Here is a 13,463-nt window from a genome sequence, read left to right as displayed (position 1 = left end):
TCTTTTTTCTTTTTTTGGGTTTTTTCCTTTTTCTTGATGAAGTATCTGTTCACATTTTTTGCCCATTTTTTAATTGGTCTGTTTTTTATTGTTGAGTTTAATGACTTTTTTGTACACGTTGTATAGCAGTCCTTTATCAGAAATGCCTCTCCCTATGAACTGTAGAATTACTTTGTCAGTATTCATAAAACAACCTGCTAGGATTTAATTGGGATTGTGATAAATGCATAGATGTGACTGTGAAGAAATGACATCTTGACAATCTTGTGTCTTCCGTGCATGTACATGGAATATCTCTATTGATTTAGATTTTTGTGTCTTACATTGAGGTTTATAGTTTTTCTTATGTAGATCATGTACATATTTTATTAGATTTATAACTTAAGTATTTAATTATTTTTGTTCCTAATGTGAATTGTATAATGTTTTTAATTGAAAATCTCCGTTCATAGCTGGTATATAGGAAAGGCGCTAACCTTGTACATCACTTTTATATCTTGCAACCTTGTTATAATTGCTTATTAGTTCCAGGACTTTTTTTGGTGACTCTTTGGGATTTTCTGCGTATACGGTCATGTAATTTGTGAGCAAAGACATTTTATTTTTTCCTTTCTAATAGTGTATACCTTTTATTTCCTTCTCTTGTCTCACTGCATTAGCTAGGTCTTACAGTACGACAGCAAATAAAAGTGATAAGGGGCTATTCTTGGCTTGTTCTTTCTTGGTGGGAGATCTCTCACCATTAACTATGTTGGTAGCTCTAGGTTTTATAGATACTCTTTCATAGAAGTTCTCTATTTTTGGTTTGTTGAGTTTTGGTTCTTTTAAATCAAGGATGAGTGCTGAATTTGGTCAGATGTTATTCCTGCCTCTCTTGCTATGATCATATTAATTTTTTTTTGTTAGCTTTGATGTCATGGTTACAGTGATTGATTTTTGAATGATGAACCCGGCTTGCATATCTGAACTAAATTCCACATGGTCATGGTGTATATATTTTTTCACATATTGTTGGATTCGATTTGCTTAAATTTGGTGAGGATTTTTTTTTTTTTTTTTAACTTAATTTCTCTGAGAGAGATCGGGAGAATGATTTTGGGGTGGGGGCAGTGAGAGAAGTAGACTCCTCACAGAGCAGGGAGCCCAAGGGACTTGATCCCAGGACTGTGGGATCATGACCTGAGCTGAAGGCAGACACTCAACCAACTGAGCCGCTACCCAGGTGCCCTTGTGAGATTTTTATGTCTATGTTCATGAGAGATAACTGGTCTGTGGTTTTTCTTTCCTGTGATGACTTTGGTTTTGGTATTGAAGTGAAGCTGGCTTTGTAAAATGAGTTAGGAAGCAATCTGTCCATCTGTATTTTCTGGAAGAGATTGTAGAGAATTGATATTTCTTTCTTAAATTGTTAGTAAAATTCAGTAAACCCATCTGGGCCTGGTGCTTTTGGTCTTGGAAGGTCTTTAATAAATATAGGCCTATTTAAGGGTGCCTGGCTGACTTCGCTGGTAGAGCATGCAACTTTTTTTTTTTTAAGATTTTATTTATTTATTTGAGAGTAAGAGACAGCAAGCAGAGTGAGTGAGTGAGTGATCAGGAGTTGGGGGAAGGGGGAGCAAAGGGAGAGGGAGAAAACACGCTCCCCACTGAGCAAGGACCTGACTTGGGACTTGATCCCAGGACCCTGGGATCATGATCTGAGCCAAAGGCTGATGTTTAACAAAAGCCACTCAAGCACCCCGAGTGTGCAACCCTTGATCTTAGGGTTGTGGGTTCAAGCCCCACATTTGGTGTAGAGATTACTTAAAAATAAAATCTTTAAAAAAAAAAGGTATAGGCCTATTTAGATTGTTTTTCCTTGTGTGACTTTTGGTATATTGTGTCTTTTAAGATACTGGTCCATTTCATCTACATTATTGAATTTGTGGGCATAGAGTTGATCATTTGTTGCTCTACTATCCTTTAAATGTTTTTCAGAGAAATAGTGATGTCTTCTCTTTCATTTTTAATATTAATTTGCACCTTCTCTGTTTTTTTTCCCCTAATTAACCTGGCTAGAGGTTTACTAATTTTATTTGACCGTTTCAAAGAATTAGCTTCTAATTTTTATTATTTCTCTCCTGCTTACTTTGACTTTAATTTGCCCTTTTTCTTGAGGTGTGGGTGCCTTAGGTTACTGATTTTATTTTATTTTATTTTTTAAAGATTTTATTTATTTATTTGTCAGAGAGCGAGTGAGCACAGGCAGGCAGCGGCAGAGAGAGAAGCAGGCTCCCTGCTGGACAAGGAACCCGATGTGGGACTCGATCCAGGACACTGGGATCATGACCCGAGCCAAAGGCAGAGACTTAACCAAATGAGCCACCCCAGGCGCCCCCGCTAATTTTTTTTTTTTTTTACTCTGTATTTTACTTTTCTCTTTCTTTCTTTCTTTCTTTCTTTCTTTCTTTCTTCCTTCCTTCCTTCCTTCCTTCCTTCCTTCCTTTTTTTTTTTAAGATTTTATTTATTTGTGAGAGAGTGAGAGCTAGAGAGAGAGAGAGAGAGAGAGAAGCACACTCCCCGCTGAGCAGAACCCAGTGGTGGGACTCAATCCCAGGACTCTGGGATCATGACCTGAACCAAAGGCAGACATGTAACGAATAAGCCACCCAGGTGTCCTGTATTTTACTTTTCTTACTAAAGAATACAGCATATCTCTAGGTGATAAAATTTTTTCACATAGCTGTATAACGTGTCACACTCTGGATATACAGATTTATTCAACCCATTTCTTCATGAGCGTTCAATTTTTCCCATTGTTTTTTCCATTACAAACAGTAGTGCTAGAAATAGTCTTATACATGTATACATGCATACTGGTGTTATTATTTCCTTTGGTTTATCCCCAAATGTGGGATAGCTAAGTCAACAGACATTTGTATTTTTAATTAATAGGTGATCAGATTATTTTGCCAAAAAGTTGTGGTGTATGAGTTTCATCCGGAAATCCCTGGATGTTGTCAGTCTGATAGGTGAAACTGTACTTTCCTGATTACTAGTGAGGTATGGAGCATCTTACATATGTTTATCATTTTGATTTCCTATGTGCATTCTTTATGACATTGCCATTTCTTTCAGTTCGGTTGTTTATTTTTTCCTTATCAAACTGCATATTAGATGTAGTTGTTAATATATTTAAAAATCACTGTTTGTGTTCCTCGTAGAAAAGTCAGAAAATGGCAGCATAACAGGAAAGTAAAAACCACCCATCTGCTCACACAGAGATAAACTGCTCTTAGAATTTTGATATTGGACATTTTTCTAATTCTATGTATGTATATAAGTTCCTACTAAAATAAAAGTTTACTTGGCATGCTGTATTATAAAAATACTATAACATATGATTTTATTTTATTATTATTTTTTAAATTTTATTTATTTATTGGACAGAGAGAGATCACAAGTAGGCAGAGAGGCAGTCAGAGAGAGAGGAGGAAGCAGGCTCCCCACTGAGCAGAGAGCCCGATGCGAGGCTTGATCCCAGGACCCTGGGATCATGATCTGAGCCGAAGGCAGAGGCTTTAACCCACTGAGCCACCCAGGTGCCCCAACATATGATTTTATTGTTTAAATATAATATAAGGAAAAATAATATGCAATAGAATGAGCTTTTTAAAAAACGCAGGTTGTTGGGACACCTGGGTGGTTCAGGCATTAAGCATCTGCCTTCGGCTCAGGTCTTGATCCTGGGGTCCTGGGGTCAAGCCCCGCATTGGGCTCCCTGCTTAGCGGGAAGCCTGCGTCTCCCTCCCATTCTCTTCCTGATTGTGTTCCCTCTCTCTCGCTCTCGCTCTCTCTCTCTCTGTCAAATAAATAAATAAATAAAATCTTTAAAAAAAAAAAAAAAGGCAGGTTGTGAGATGCCTGGCTGGCTCAGTCAGTAGATCGTGCAACTCTTGATCTTGGGATTGTGGGTTTGGGCCCCATGTCATATGTACAAACTACTTAAAAATAAAATCTTTAGGGTGCCTGGGTGGCTCTTTGGGTTAAGCCTCTGCTTTTGGCTTAGGTCATGATCTCAGGGTCCTGGGATAGAGGCCCACATCGGGCTCTCTGCTCAGCAGGGAGCCTACTTCCCCCTCTCTCTGCCTGCCTCTCTGCCTACTTGTGACCTCTCTCTCTCTGTCAAATAAATAAAATCTTAAAAAATAAAAAATAAAATCTTTAAATATAAATAAAAATTAAAATGTGGGTTGTGACCTACTAAATTGATTACATGACACAGTTTGAAACATTTGAAATAATTGGAAATATTGACTTTGAAACATTGCCTAAAACTATATAAATATAAACTTTGATAAAAATAAAACCAAAGTTAAAATATGGGGACAATATATCGATTAATTCAGGATAATTTGAAAGCCTGTTAAAATTTTTATTCATTTTTGTTTTGGACATTTAGAACAATATTATTGGGGCACCTGAGTGGCTCAGTGGGTTAAAGCCTCTGCCTTCAGCTCAGGTCACGATCTCAGGGTCCTGGGATGGAGCCCTGCATCAGGCTGTCTTTCAGTGGGGAGCCTGCTTCCTCTCTCTCTGCCTGCCTCTCTGCCTACTTGTGACCTCTGTCTGTAAATAAATAAAATCTTTAAAAAAAAATAAAAATGAAACAGTATTATTGAAGTACTCAAACATGCTTAAAATAAAGAAAATGTGATCCTGAACCCCAGTATCACCATTTCTCACATTTTACTGTTACCACATTTTATTAGTCTTGTTTTATCTCTCCCTACTTGTTTTTATTTTCTTGACTATTTTTAAGTAATTCCCAGGCATCATATTGTGAACATAAATACTTGATAATCAGCTGTCTATAATAATGAAATTATGTTTATGTTAAAAGAGAAAGAGGCATTATACCTAACAAAATAGACAGTTTTATAATATTATCTAACAGTCAATGTTTACATTTACCCAGTTATCCTATATTTTTTATAGGAGCTTTGTTTGAATATGGATGCAAACAAGATCTTTATTATATGTGGTTGCTTATCATTTTAGGTCTCCTAGAATCTGTAGTATCTTCTCTTGCTTTTTTGACGTTTCATTCCACTTATTCATTGAGGCATAGGCCACATTTTGGATTTGGCTAAATGCTTCCTTTTAGTGTTTTTAGCTTGTTCTAACTCGCATATTTCCTATGAGCAGTAATTAGAGCTAGAAGCTTCTTTAGATACAATCCAGTTGTTTGGCAGTTATACTTCAGAGATGATGCTGGAAGCCATTATCTCTTGTGGTTTCTGTGGGCAGGGATTTGGGAGCATCTTGACTGGGCAGTTTTGTTTGGCTCAAGTTCTCTCATGAGTTTGCCATGAGACGTTGATCAGGGCTGTAGTCACAAGAAGGCTTGACTGAGTTGGAGAATCAACTTCCTCACATGGCTGGCAGGTTGTAGTTCCATTACTGGTGGGATGTCTCAGTTCCTCACATGGGCCTTTCAGCAGAGTTGTTTGACTATCTTGACAGCCTGGTGGCTGGCTTTTCCCAGGGCATATTAATCCAAGAAAGTAAAATGGAGCCTGCAATATTTATGTGACCTTGCCTTGGTACCCAGTGACATCACTTCTGCAATACTTTGTTGGTCACACAGACTGTCCTTAAATCACTGTGTGAGGGCATAGATACTGGGAGATAAGAAGCATTGGGGCCATCTTAGTGGCCTGCTACTATAGATTTTTTTTTTTTTTTTAAGAGAAACTCTTACTTACTTTTTATTTTAAGTAGGCTCCACATACAACATGGGCTTGGACTCATGACCCTGAGATCCAGAGTCGCACGCTCTATTGACTGAGCCAAACAGCCACCCCTACCATAGATTATTTTAATTTAAAAGAACAGGGTTTCTGTTTTTTTTATCTTAAACTTGTCTTTATTTTATACTAAAAATCTTGATTCCAAGATATTAATGTAGACCTACAATATACATAAGATAATTTTAAGATAACAATATTAATATTAATTACTAAAAAGACTACCGAATAAAGTTCTAGATTTCTTAGTGTTTCTTTTTATACTTAGAATATACCCCCCTGGGGATGGTTAGTCAAAATACTATGATATAGACCATGTGCAGCCAGTTTGATACACATTTAGGTTCATCTGTTTCCAATTTTTAGGCATTTATTTTTTTACCCTTTTGATTTAATGATATATATTAATCATGTAAAATATTACATGATTCCAAACTCAAAACTTTATAATAGGCCACATGCAGAATAGTCCCACTTCATTTCTCTTGTTTTTGTTCTCTCCCTTACCTATGGGCAACTGGGTTTTATTTTTGAAAAGTTTCAGTTCATCATTTTAGTTCCTTTCCTATATATTCACCCTCCCCTCTGTATATAAAAGCAGCATAATAATAAATGCTGTATTGTGTATCCTGAAGATTACTCCCTGTTTCAGTAGAGATTGTCGTCATCCCTTTTTATGGCTGTACAGTACTCCACTGTGAGGATGTGCCCGTGTATTCAGTCAGTCTCCTACTGATAGACATTTGCATTGTTTTCAGTATGTTATTACTAGAAGTAATGCTGGGGGCGCCTGGGTGGCTCAGCTGGTTAAGCGTCTGCCTTCAGCTGGGGTCGAAATCCCAGGGTCCTGGGATTCAGCTCTGTTCGGGCTCCCTGCTCAGTGGGGAGTCTGCTTATCCCCCTCTCCCTGCTGGTGCTGTCGCTCTCTCACTCTCTCAAATAAATAAATAAAATCTTTAAAAAAAAAAAAAAAAGAGGGAGCCTGGGTGGCTCAGTGGGTTGGGCCGCTGCCTTCAGCTCAGGTCATGATCTCGGGGTCCTGGGATCGAGTCCCACATCGGGCTCTCTGCTCGGCAGGGAGCCTGCTTCCCTCTCTCACTCTCTCTCTCTCTCTCTGCCTGCCTCTCTGTCTACTTGTGATCTCTCTCTCTGTCAAATAAATAAATAAATAAAAATCTTTAAAAATAAAAAAAATTAAAAAAAAAGAATGGTGCATTGAATAGCTCTGTGCCTGCATCATTTTGTATTTTTGTCAGTGAATTTTGGGACAGGTTCCTAGAATTGGGCTTAAGTCAAAGGGAAATGCTAAATGAGGTTAAACTTCACATTGCCAAATTCCTCGCAGTGTATGAGGGTTTCTCACAGCTTCTGCAGTAGAGTCTTGTATCATTCTTTCGGATTATTGTCAGTTTGTTATTGTGGTGAAGTTTCAGTTTGAAAAATAAATTTTTTATGCGTAAGGTTAAGCATCTTTCCATTGATTTGATGGCAGTTTACTGTCCTTTCCTGCTCCCCTCCCCCCACCATCCCATGAGTTTTCTATCTTCTTTTGCCCACTTTTCTGTAAGGTTGTTAATCTTCTTCTTTCCAACTTACAGGGACTTTTTATGATGGATATTATTAAGTTATCTGGAATATAAGTTTCAAATGAATATTTGCCAGTTTGCTTTAGTCTGCTAAATTTGTAGTGTTTTTAGCCATGCATTAGATTTTTTTTTATAAGATTTTATTTACTTATTTGACAGACCGAGATCACAAGTGGGCAGAGAGGCAGGCAGAGAGAGGGGAGGAAGCAGGCTCCCCGCTGAACAGACAGCCTGATGCGGGGCTCCATCCCAGGACCCTGAGATAGTGACCTGAGCCGAAGGCAGAGGCTTAACCCACTGAGCCACTCAGGCGCGCCCCATTAGATTTTTATTTTTACCTAGTCACATTATTGAAGTGTTTTCCTCTTATTTTTGCTTGATTTGATTCATAGTTAGGAAAGTTTTCCTTGCTCTGGGGCTATGAAGAAATTCATGTGTGTGTGTGTGTGTTTTTCTTTTTTTAAGATTTTATTTATTTATATGACTGAGGGATCACAAGTAGGTAGAGAGGCAGGCGGGGGGACGGGAAGCAGGCTCCCTGCTGAGCAGGGAGCCCAATGTGGAACTCGATCCCAGGATCCTGAGATCATGACCTGAGCTGAAGGCAGAGGTCTAACCCACTGAGCCACCCAGGTGCCCCCAAATTCATGTTTTTTAAAAAATGTTTTCATGACTTTATTTTTTAATATTTAGCACTGGTTCATGTGCTTTTTTATGCTGGTATATGTTGTGAGAAACAGATCAGTTTTATCTGTTTCTGCCTATTCAGTTCCTCAAATATTGCTAGTTAACAAGTCCATCTTTCGTCCCATTGACTTGATATGCCGTCTTTATATTAAAGTTCTATACATGCTTGGACATATTTCTGGATTTGTCTCATTTCATGTTCACTTAGCAATATTACACTTCTTAGTTATAGACCTTAATATCTGGTAGAGCCTCATGCCTAGATCCCCTTTTCTCTTTTAGGTGTTTTCATTGCTCTTCTTCTTTCTTTATTTTTCTATGTGGTTATTACATCGACTTCATGTTTAATTTTAGGGAAAAAAAACTGTATTTTTAAAAATTGAGCTGTGGGGGCACCTGGGGGGCTTTGTTAGTTAAGTATCTGACTCTTGGTTTCAGCTCAAGTCATGATCTTGGGGTCGTGAGATTGAGCAAGCCCTGCTTGGGGCTCTGCACTCAGCGCAGAGTCTGCTTGAGATTCGCTCGCTCTCCCTTTCTCTGCCCCTCTCCCTGCTAGAGTTTCTCTCTCTCTCCTTTTTTTTTTTTTTTTTTTTTTGAATAAATAGATAAAACCTTAAATAAATAAGTAGAAATTGGGCTTGTGTTTAATTTATAAATTATTTAGGGGAAATTTTTGACATCTTTTATCAGGTTGAGCCTTCCTAAGAATTTATGCATTTTTTTGTGTAAAGTTTTCTGTCTTCTTAGTTTATCTTTGAAGGATTTGGTACATTTCTAAGTTAAAAAATCTCTTACTAGAAATGGTGTCTTCCTTTTTGTCTTTTAATTGGTAGTTATGTTAATGACTACGGTATATTTTCTGCTGTTTTTCTAAATTGTGATACTGTTTTTAATAATTTTTTCATTGAATATTTATATCTTTTTTGGGGAACAAAAGATCATGTTATCTGCATAGAGAGAGAATTTTAGCTCTCCTATATCAGTTCTTATACCTCTAATGCAGTTCTAATAGAAATAGAATGCAAGCCATTCTGTTTTATTTTAAAATAATCTCTTAGCCGCATTTTAAAAAATCAGTTGCTAATTCAGGTATTTTTACTTAATCCAGTATATCTAGTAGATCAGTATAATCAATACAACAGTTATTGAGGTATTTTATATTCTTTTTTTTTAGGAAGTCTTTGAAATCTAGTGTGTACGTCACACTTCCAGAACATTGGTCTGACCACATTTGAAGTATTCAATAGCTGGTGTGGCTTTGTTGCTCTGTGTAGACTCTAAATACTTTCTCGTTATTTAATGCCATCAAAGATAGATCTATCAAGTAACTATTATTTTATAATCTACTTACTTTAACTCAATATCAATAACACATTTCCATATTAACATTATACCTCTACAGTGATTTTCAAAGTGCATGGTATGGTGTAGATGTACCATAATAACCAGGTTTTTTGTTTTTTGTTTGCTTATTGTTTTGCTTTTAAATATTTAATTCTGCATTGCTTTTAGTGAACATGCTTATAGCTAAATCTTTGCAATCTTTATTTCCTTATGCTAAATATCTATTAATGTACTTGCTCTGTAAAAGGATATGTAATTTTTAAAGCTTTCATGTATATTGCCTAATTTTATAAATCTTCTGATTTACTAGCACTCTATAACATTATCTGTTTACCTCACAGTATTTGTTACTACTGTGTATTTATTGTCTTTCTTTTTGAAATCTTTTCCCTTTAGTTAAAAGTATTATATTACTTTGTATATTTTGGTTAATAGTGGGATTAAACAGGTTTTCATGTATTTTGTACAAAAATATCATTTGCACGTTGACAGTTCATTTTATTTCTCATTTTCTCTTGTGGGATTGATCTTCTTTTGTACTGATTTTTAAGACTTTGTCTTATATTAAGGATATTAACCCATTTTGTAGCAAATGTGTTTCTCTGGTTTATCATTTACCTTTCCCTCTCTTCCATATTGTTTACTTATATATGTTTTATTCTAAATTTTTATTTAGTAAAATTTCTTGGTTTTTAATGGGGTTTTGTTTTGTCTTTGTTATAACTCCCCATCTTCCTAAGGTGTCACACATTCGTCCCATTACCAGTTTGCCTCTTTATTTTCACTGATGGTTGCTTTCATAATTATTAGATGTATATTTAGGCTCTGTTTTCTGGTATATATCGTGTTATACTTTCATATTTGTCCCTACAGATTATATTAATCTCTGGTAGGTTAATTTTCAGAAACATTTTAGCTGGTACTTTGGTTCTTGTTTAAGGTGAACTTTAGAATTATTTTGTGAAGTATCCTCTCAGCAAAAGAAAATAGAAGCAAATCCTTGATTTTCTTATTGAAATTGTTTTAAAATATAGAATTTTACAGTTCTGAATTTAATGAATTTGTATAGTTCTTGTTAAAGTTTATTCCTAATCCTTTGTAGTAATTTTTTTTCCTTTTGTGGAGTTCATTTAAATTTTATTTTCTAATGAGTTGTTAATTGCATAGATGAAGTTTTTTGCTTTTTATATATGATTTTCTTTAACCCAGGTACTCTCTTTATTCTGTTGGATTTCAAGGAAAATAGTCATCTTTATCAATAATTATATTTTTCTCTATTTCAGTGTTTATACGTTGTCTTTAATTTTATTTACTAACAATAATTTTGCTTACTAAACTTTTAGAGCAGTTACTAGTAATGAATGTTTTTGTCATGTTTTACTGGCATTTTACTGTTCAATAAGACTTGGTTGTTGATTTGAGAGAGGTACCAATATAAACTTAAAAAACAATTTTTAAATTACAGTTAGTTAACATACAAGTGTTTCAAGTGTTAGTTTCAGGTGTGGAATTTAGTGATTGAACACTTGTATATAACACCCAGTGCTCATCACAAGTATACTTCTTGATCCCCAACTTTTAAGAATCATTCTAAGTTTACTGTGAGTGAGATGTTTGTTTTTAATTAGGAACTGATTGTTAGCTTTCTTCAGATGACTTTTTTTGGCCTATAAATAGCTTTTTTCTTTGATAGCTATGTTGAATTTTGTTAGTTTTTCCATTCTTGAATTGATAAATTAAACTTAGTCTGATTGGAATATTTTTAGATACAGCTTTGGTTTCAGTTTGTATGAGCTTCAGTTAGGATTTTTGAATCTCGATTGTTGTGTATGTACTATGTGCAATTTTAGGTTTGGGTAGCAAGATTAAGCTGGTCTTATAAAATACAGTTGCAGTTTGTGTGCTTTCAAATGCTCTGGAGCTGTATAAACAGAATGAAGTTATATGTGTTTTGAAGGCTTAATAGAAATCATCTAAAGTCCCAACTGGGCCCAGAGTTTTTTTTTTTTTTTTTTTTTTTTTTAATTAAACACAATTGTTTTTACACTTTAAAAATTTTCTTTGATGAACTACACTGATTTTACTCAACTTCTGCTGAGAGACAGTTTGTTCAATATATAAAACAGTTAATAATTTATTTTACATTAATCACCACCCAGAAACTATGCATTGTAGAGTTGATTTGATATTTTAACAGTTTTCTTCTTCAAAAGAAGAAAACTGAGTTAGATGTTTCCTTGAAATGCATTTATTGATATTAAATTCAGAGAGAAAGATGAATGTTATTGAAGTGACAAAGTAGGACTTCTTTTCAAGGAATAATTTTCTCCACAGCATTTAATTTTTAAAAATTTTGAACCTATAGAAAAGTTATAAGAATAAAAACTTTAGTGAATTAATTATTCTTTTTCTTAGGTGCATTTTATCTGGTGTTTGAATATATGGACCATGATCTGATGGGACTACTGGAATCAGGCTTGGTTCATTTTAATGAAAATCACATAAAGTCATTCATGAGACAGCTCATGGAAGGTCTGGATTATTGTCATAAGAAGAACTTTTTGCATAGAGATATTAAATGTTCAAATATTCTTCTAAATAATAGGTATGATGTGAGTTTGATATATGTGTTTAAAATCAGTGTTGTATAATATATGCCTTGATTCTGTTAAAAAGACTTAAATTTATTTTATTGCTCAAACTGTTTCAATATAATCAATATTACTGCTTGAGGTATATCTGGACTTGTGTTAAATATACTTTAATTAATTTCCAATGATAGTTTTTAATGTACATAAAATAATACTTAATTGAATTTATCATTTGCTATTCTTCCAAATAATGTGAATGGATATTCTAGTAATTAATAATGTGATTTCAGCTTTAGGTTAAGAATAGATCTAAGAATTTTTTATTTAGAAATTGTTTTTACACCAGTTTCACAGTTTTAAAAAGAGCTTTTCTGACGTGTGTATACACACACATATGCATAAGTTGATTTTTTTTTTTTTTTTCCCCAAAAAGAAAGTGCAAGTGGAGGGTGGGGGGACAGAGGGAGTGAGAGAGAATCTTAAGCAGTCTCCACACCCAGTATAGAGCCGGACAGGGGGCTCAATCTCATGACCCTGAGATCATGACCTGAGCCAAAATCAAGAGTTGGACACTTAATCGACTGAGCCACCCAGGTGCCCCTGCATAAATGGATGTTTAAAGTGTATGTTAAAAACATTTTACTGACAACATAACCTGAGCTCTGGTAATTCTGTTATAGTTGGTGTTACTTGTTAGTTTAAGTGAGGCATGCCTAGTTCGACTTCAGTGTGCGAAAGGATTTTATGTACCTAGTCCCTCTAAGAACTGGAAAACTAAACATAGATTTAAAATAATGTGGTTTAGTCTTATGCATTATTGATTTGAATTGAACAAGTAATATGTCTAATTACTAAGCAGAAATTATCTCCGTTTATTTTCCTTGTCATATACTTTTCTAAATAGGAACTAGGTAGTACTAAAATACTGTTAATACTAGTACAATAAAAATAGTGGTGGTGGTGGTGGTTCTAGATAGAATAATAGTAGCTGAAATCACCAAAGGAGAAGTACTACTTTTTTACTTTGTTGTGAGTTTATCTATTTGCCTTTTCTTTTAGGACTTAGGGTACTGCTGTGTGATCAAAGTTAAAGTTTACATATTTTTTATTAGTTTTAGGAATAGAATATGAATGTGTACAATTAGATATCAATGAATGGATACAAATATGTCTGATTTCAGAGTAGACTAATGCTTTTTGTTCATTTTGTCTTCTACCAGAGGGCAAATAAAACTTGCAGATTTTGGACTTGCTCGATTATATAGCTCAGAAGAAAGGTAAGAGTACTTTCAAGTGACTATTAAAGACAATAGAGACCAGTTTTAAGAATACCTTATTAATACTTTATTTTTTTTAAGAAAAGGGAAATTTACTTTTCGTTGTTAAATATGTGAAATAATATAATTTTGTACCATATTGGATTGACTATTTTAATTGCAATTTCATGCATTTATCTCAATTTGAA

The 13,463-nt window shown here is 34.8% G+C and overlaps 1 protein-coding gene across 2 annotated transcripts in view; it reads left to right on the top strand.

The window, feature by feature from the left end:
* Nucleotides 1–13,463, top strand: part of CDK13 (cyclin dependent kinase 13) — a 123,982-nt gene that overhangs the window by 65,925 nt on the left and 44,594 nt on the right. For both annotated transcript variants that reach the window (XM_047695534.1, XM_047695533.1), the window contains exons 6-7: nt 11,823–12,012; nt 13,219–13,275. In XM_047695534.1, the coding sequence (XP_047551490.1) occupies nt 11,823–12,012; nt 13,219–13,275 (247 nt within the window). The remainder of the gene's footprint in view (nt 1–11,822; nt 12,013–13,218; nt 13,276–13,463) is intronic.

This window comes from Lutra lutra, chromosome 11 (genome assembly GCF_902655055.1).
Source record: "Lutra lutra chromosome 11, mLutLut1.2, whole genome shotgun sequence".
Classification (NCBI taxonomy): Eukaryota; Metazoa; Chordata; class Mammalia; order Carnivora; family Mustelidae; genus Lutra; species Lutra lutra.
Note: the sequence above shows the minus strand (reverse complement) of the source record. Positions and strands in the feature narration are given on the sequence as shown.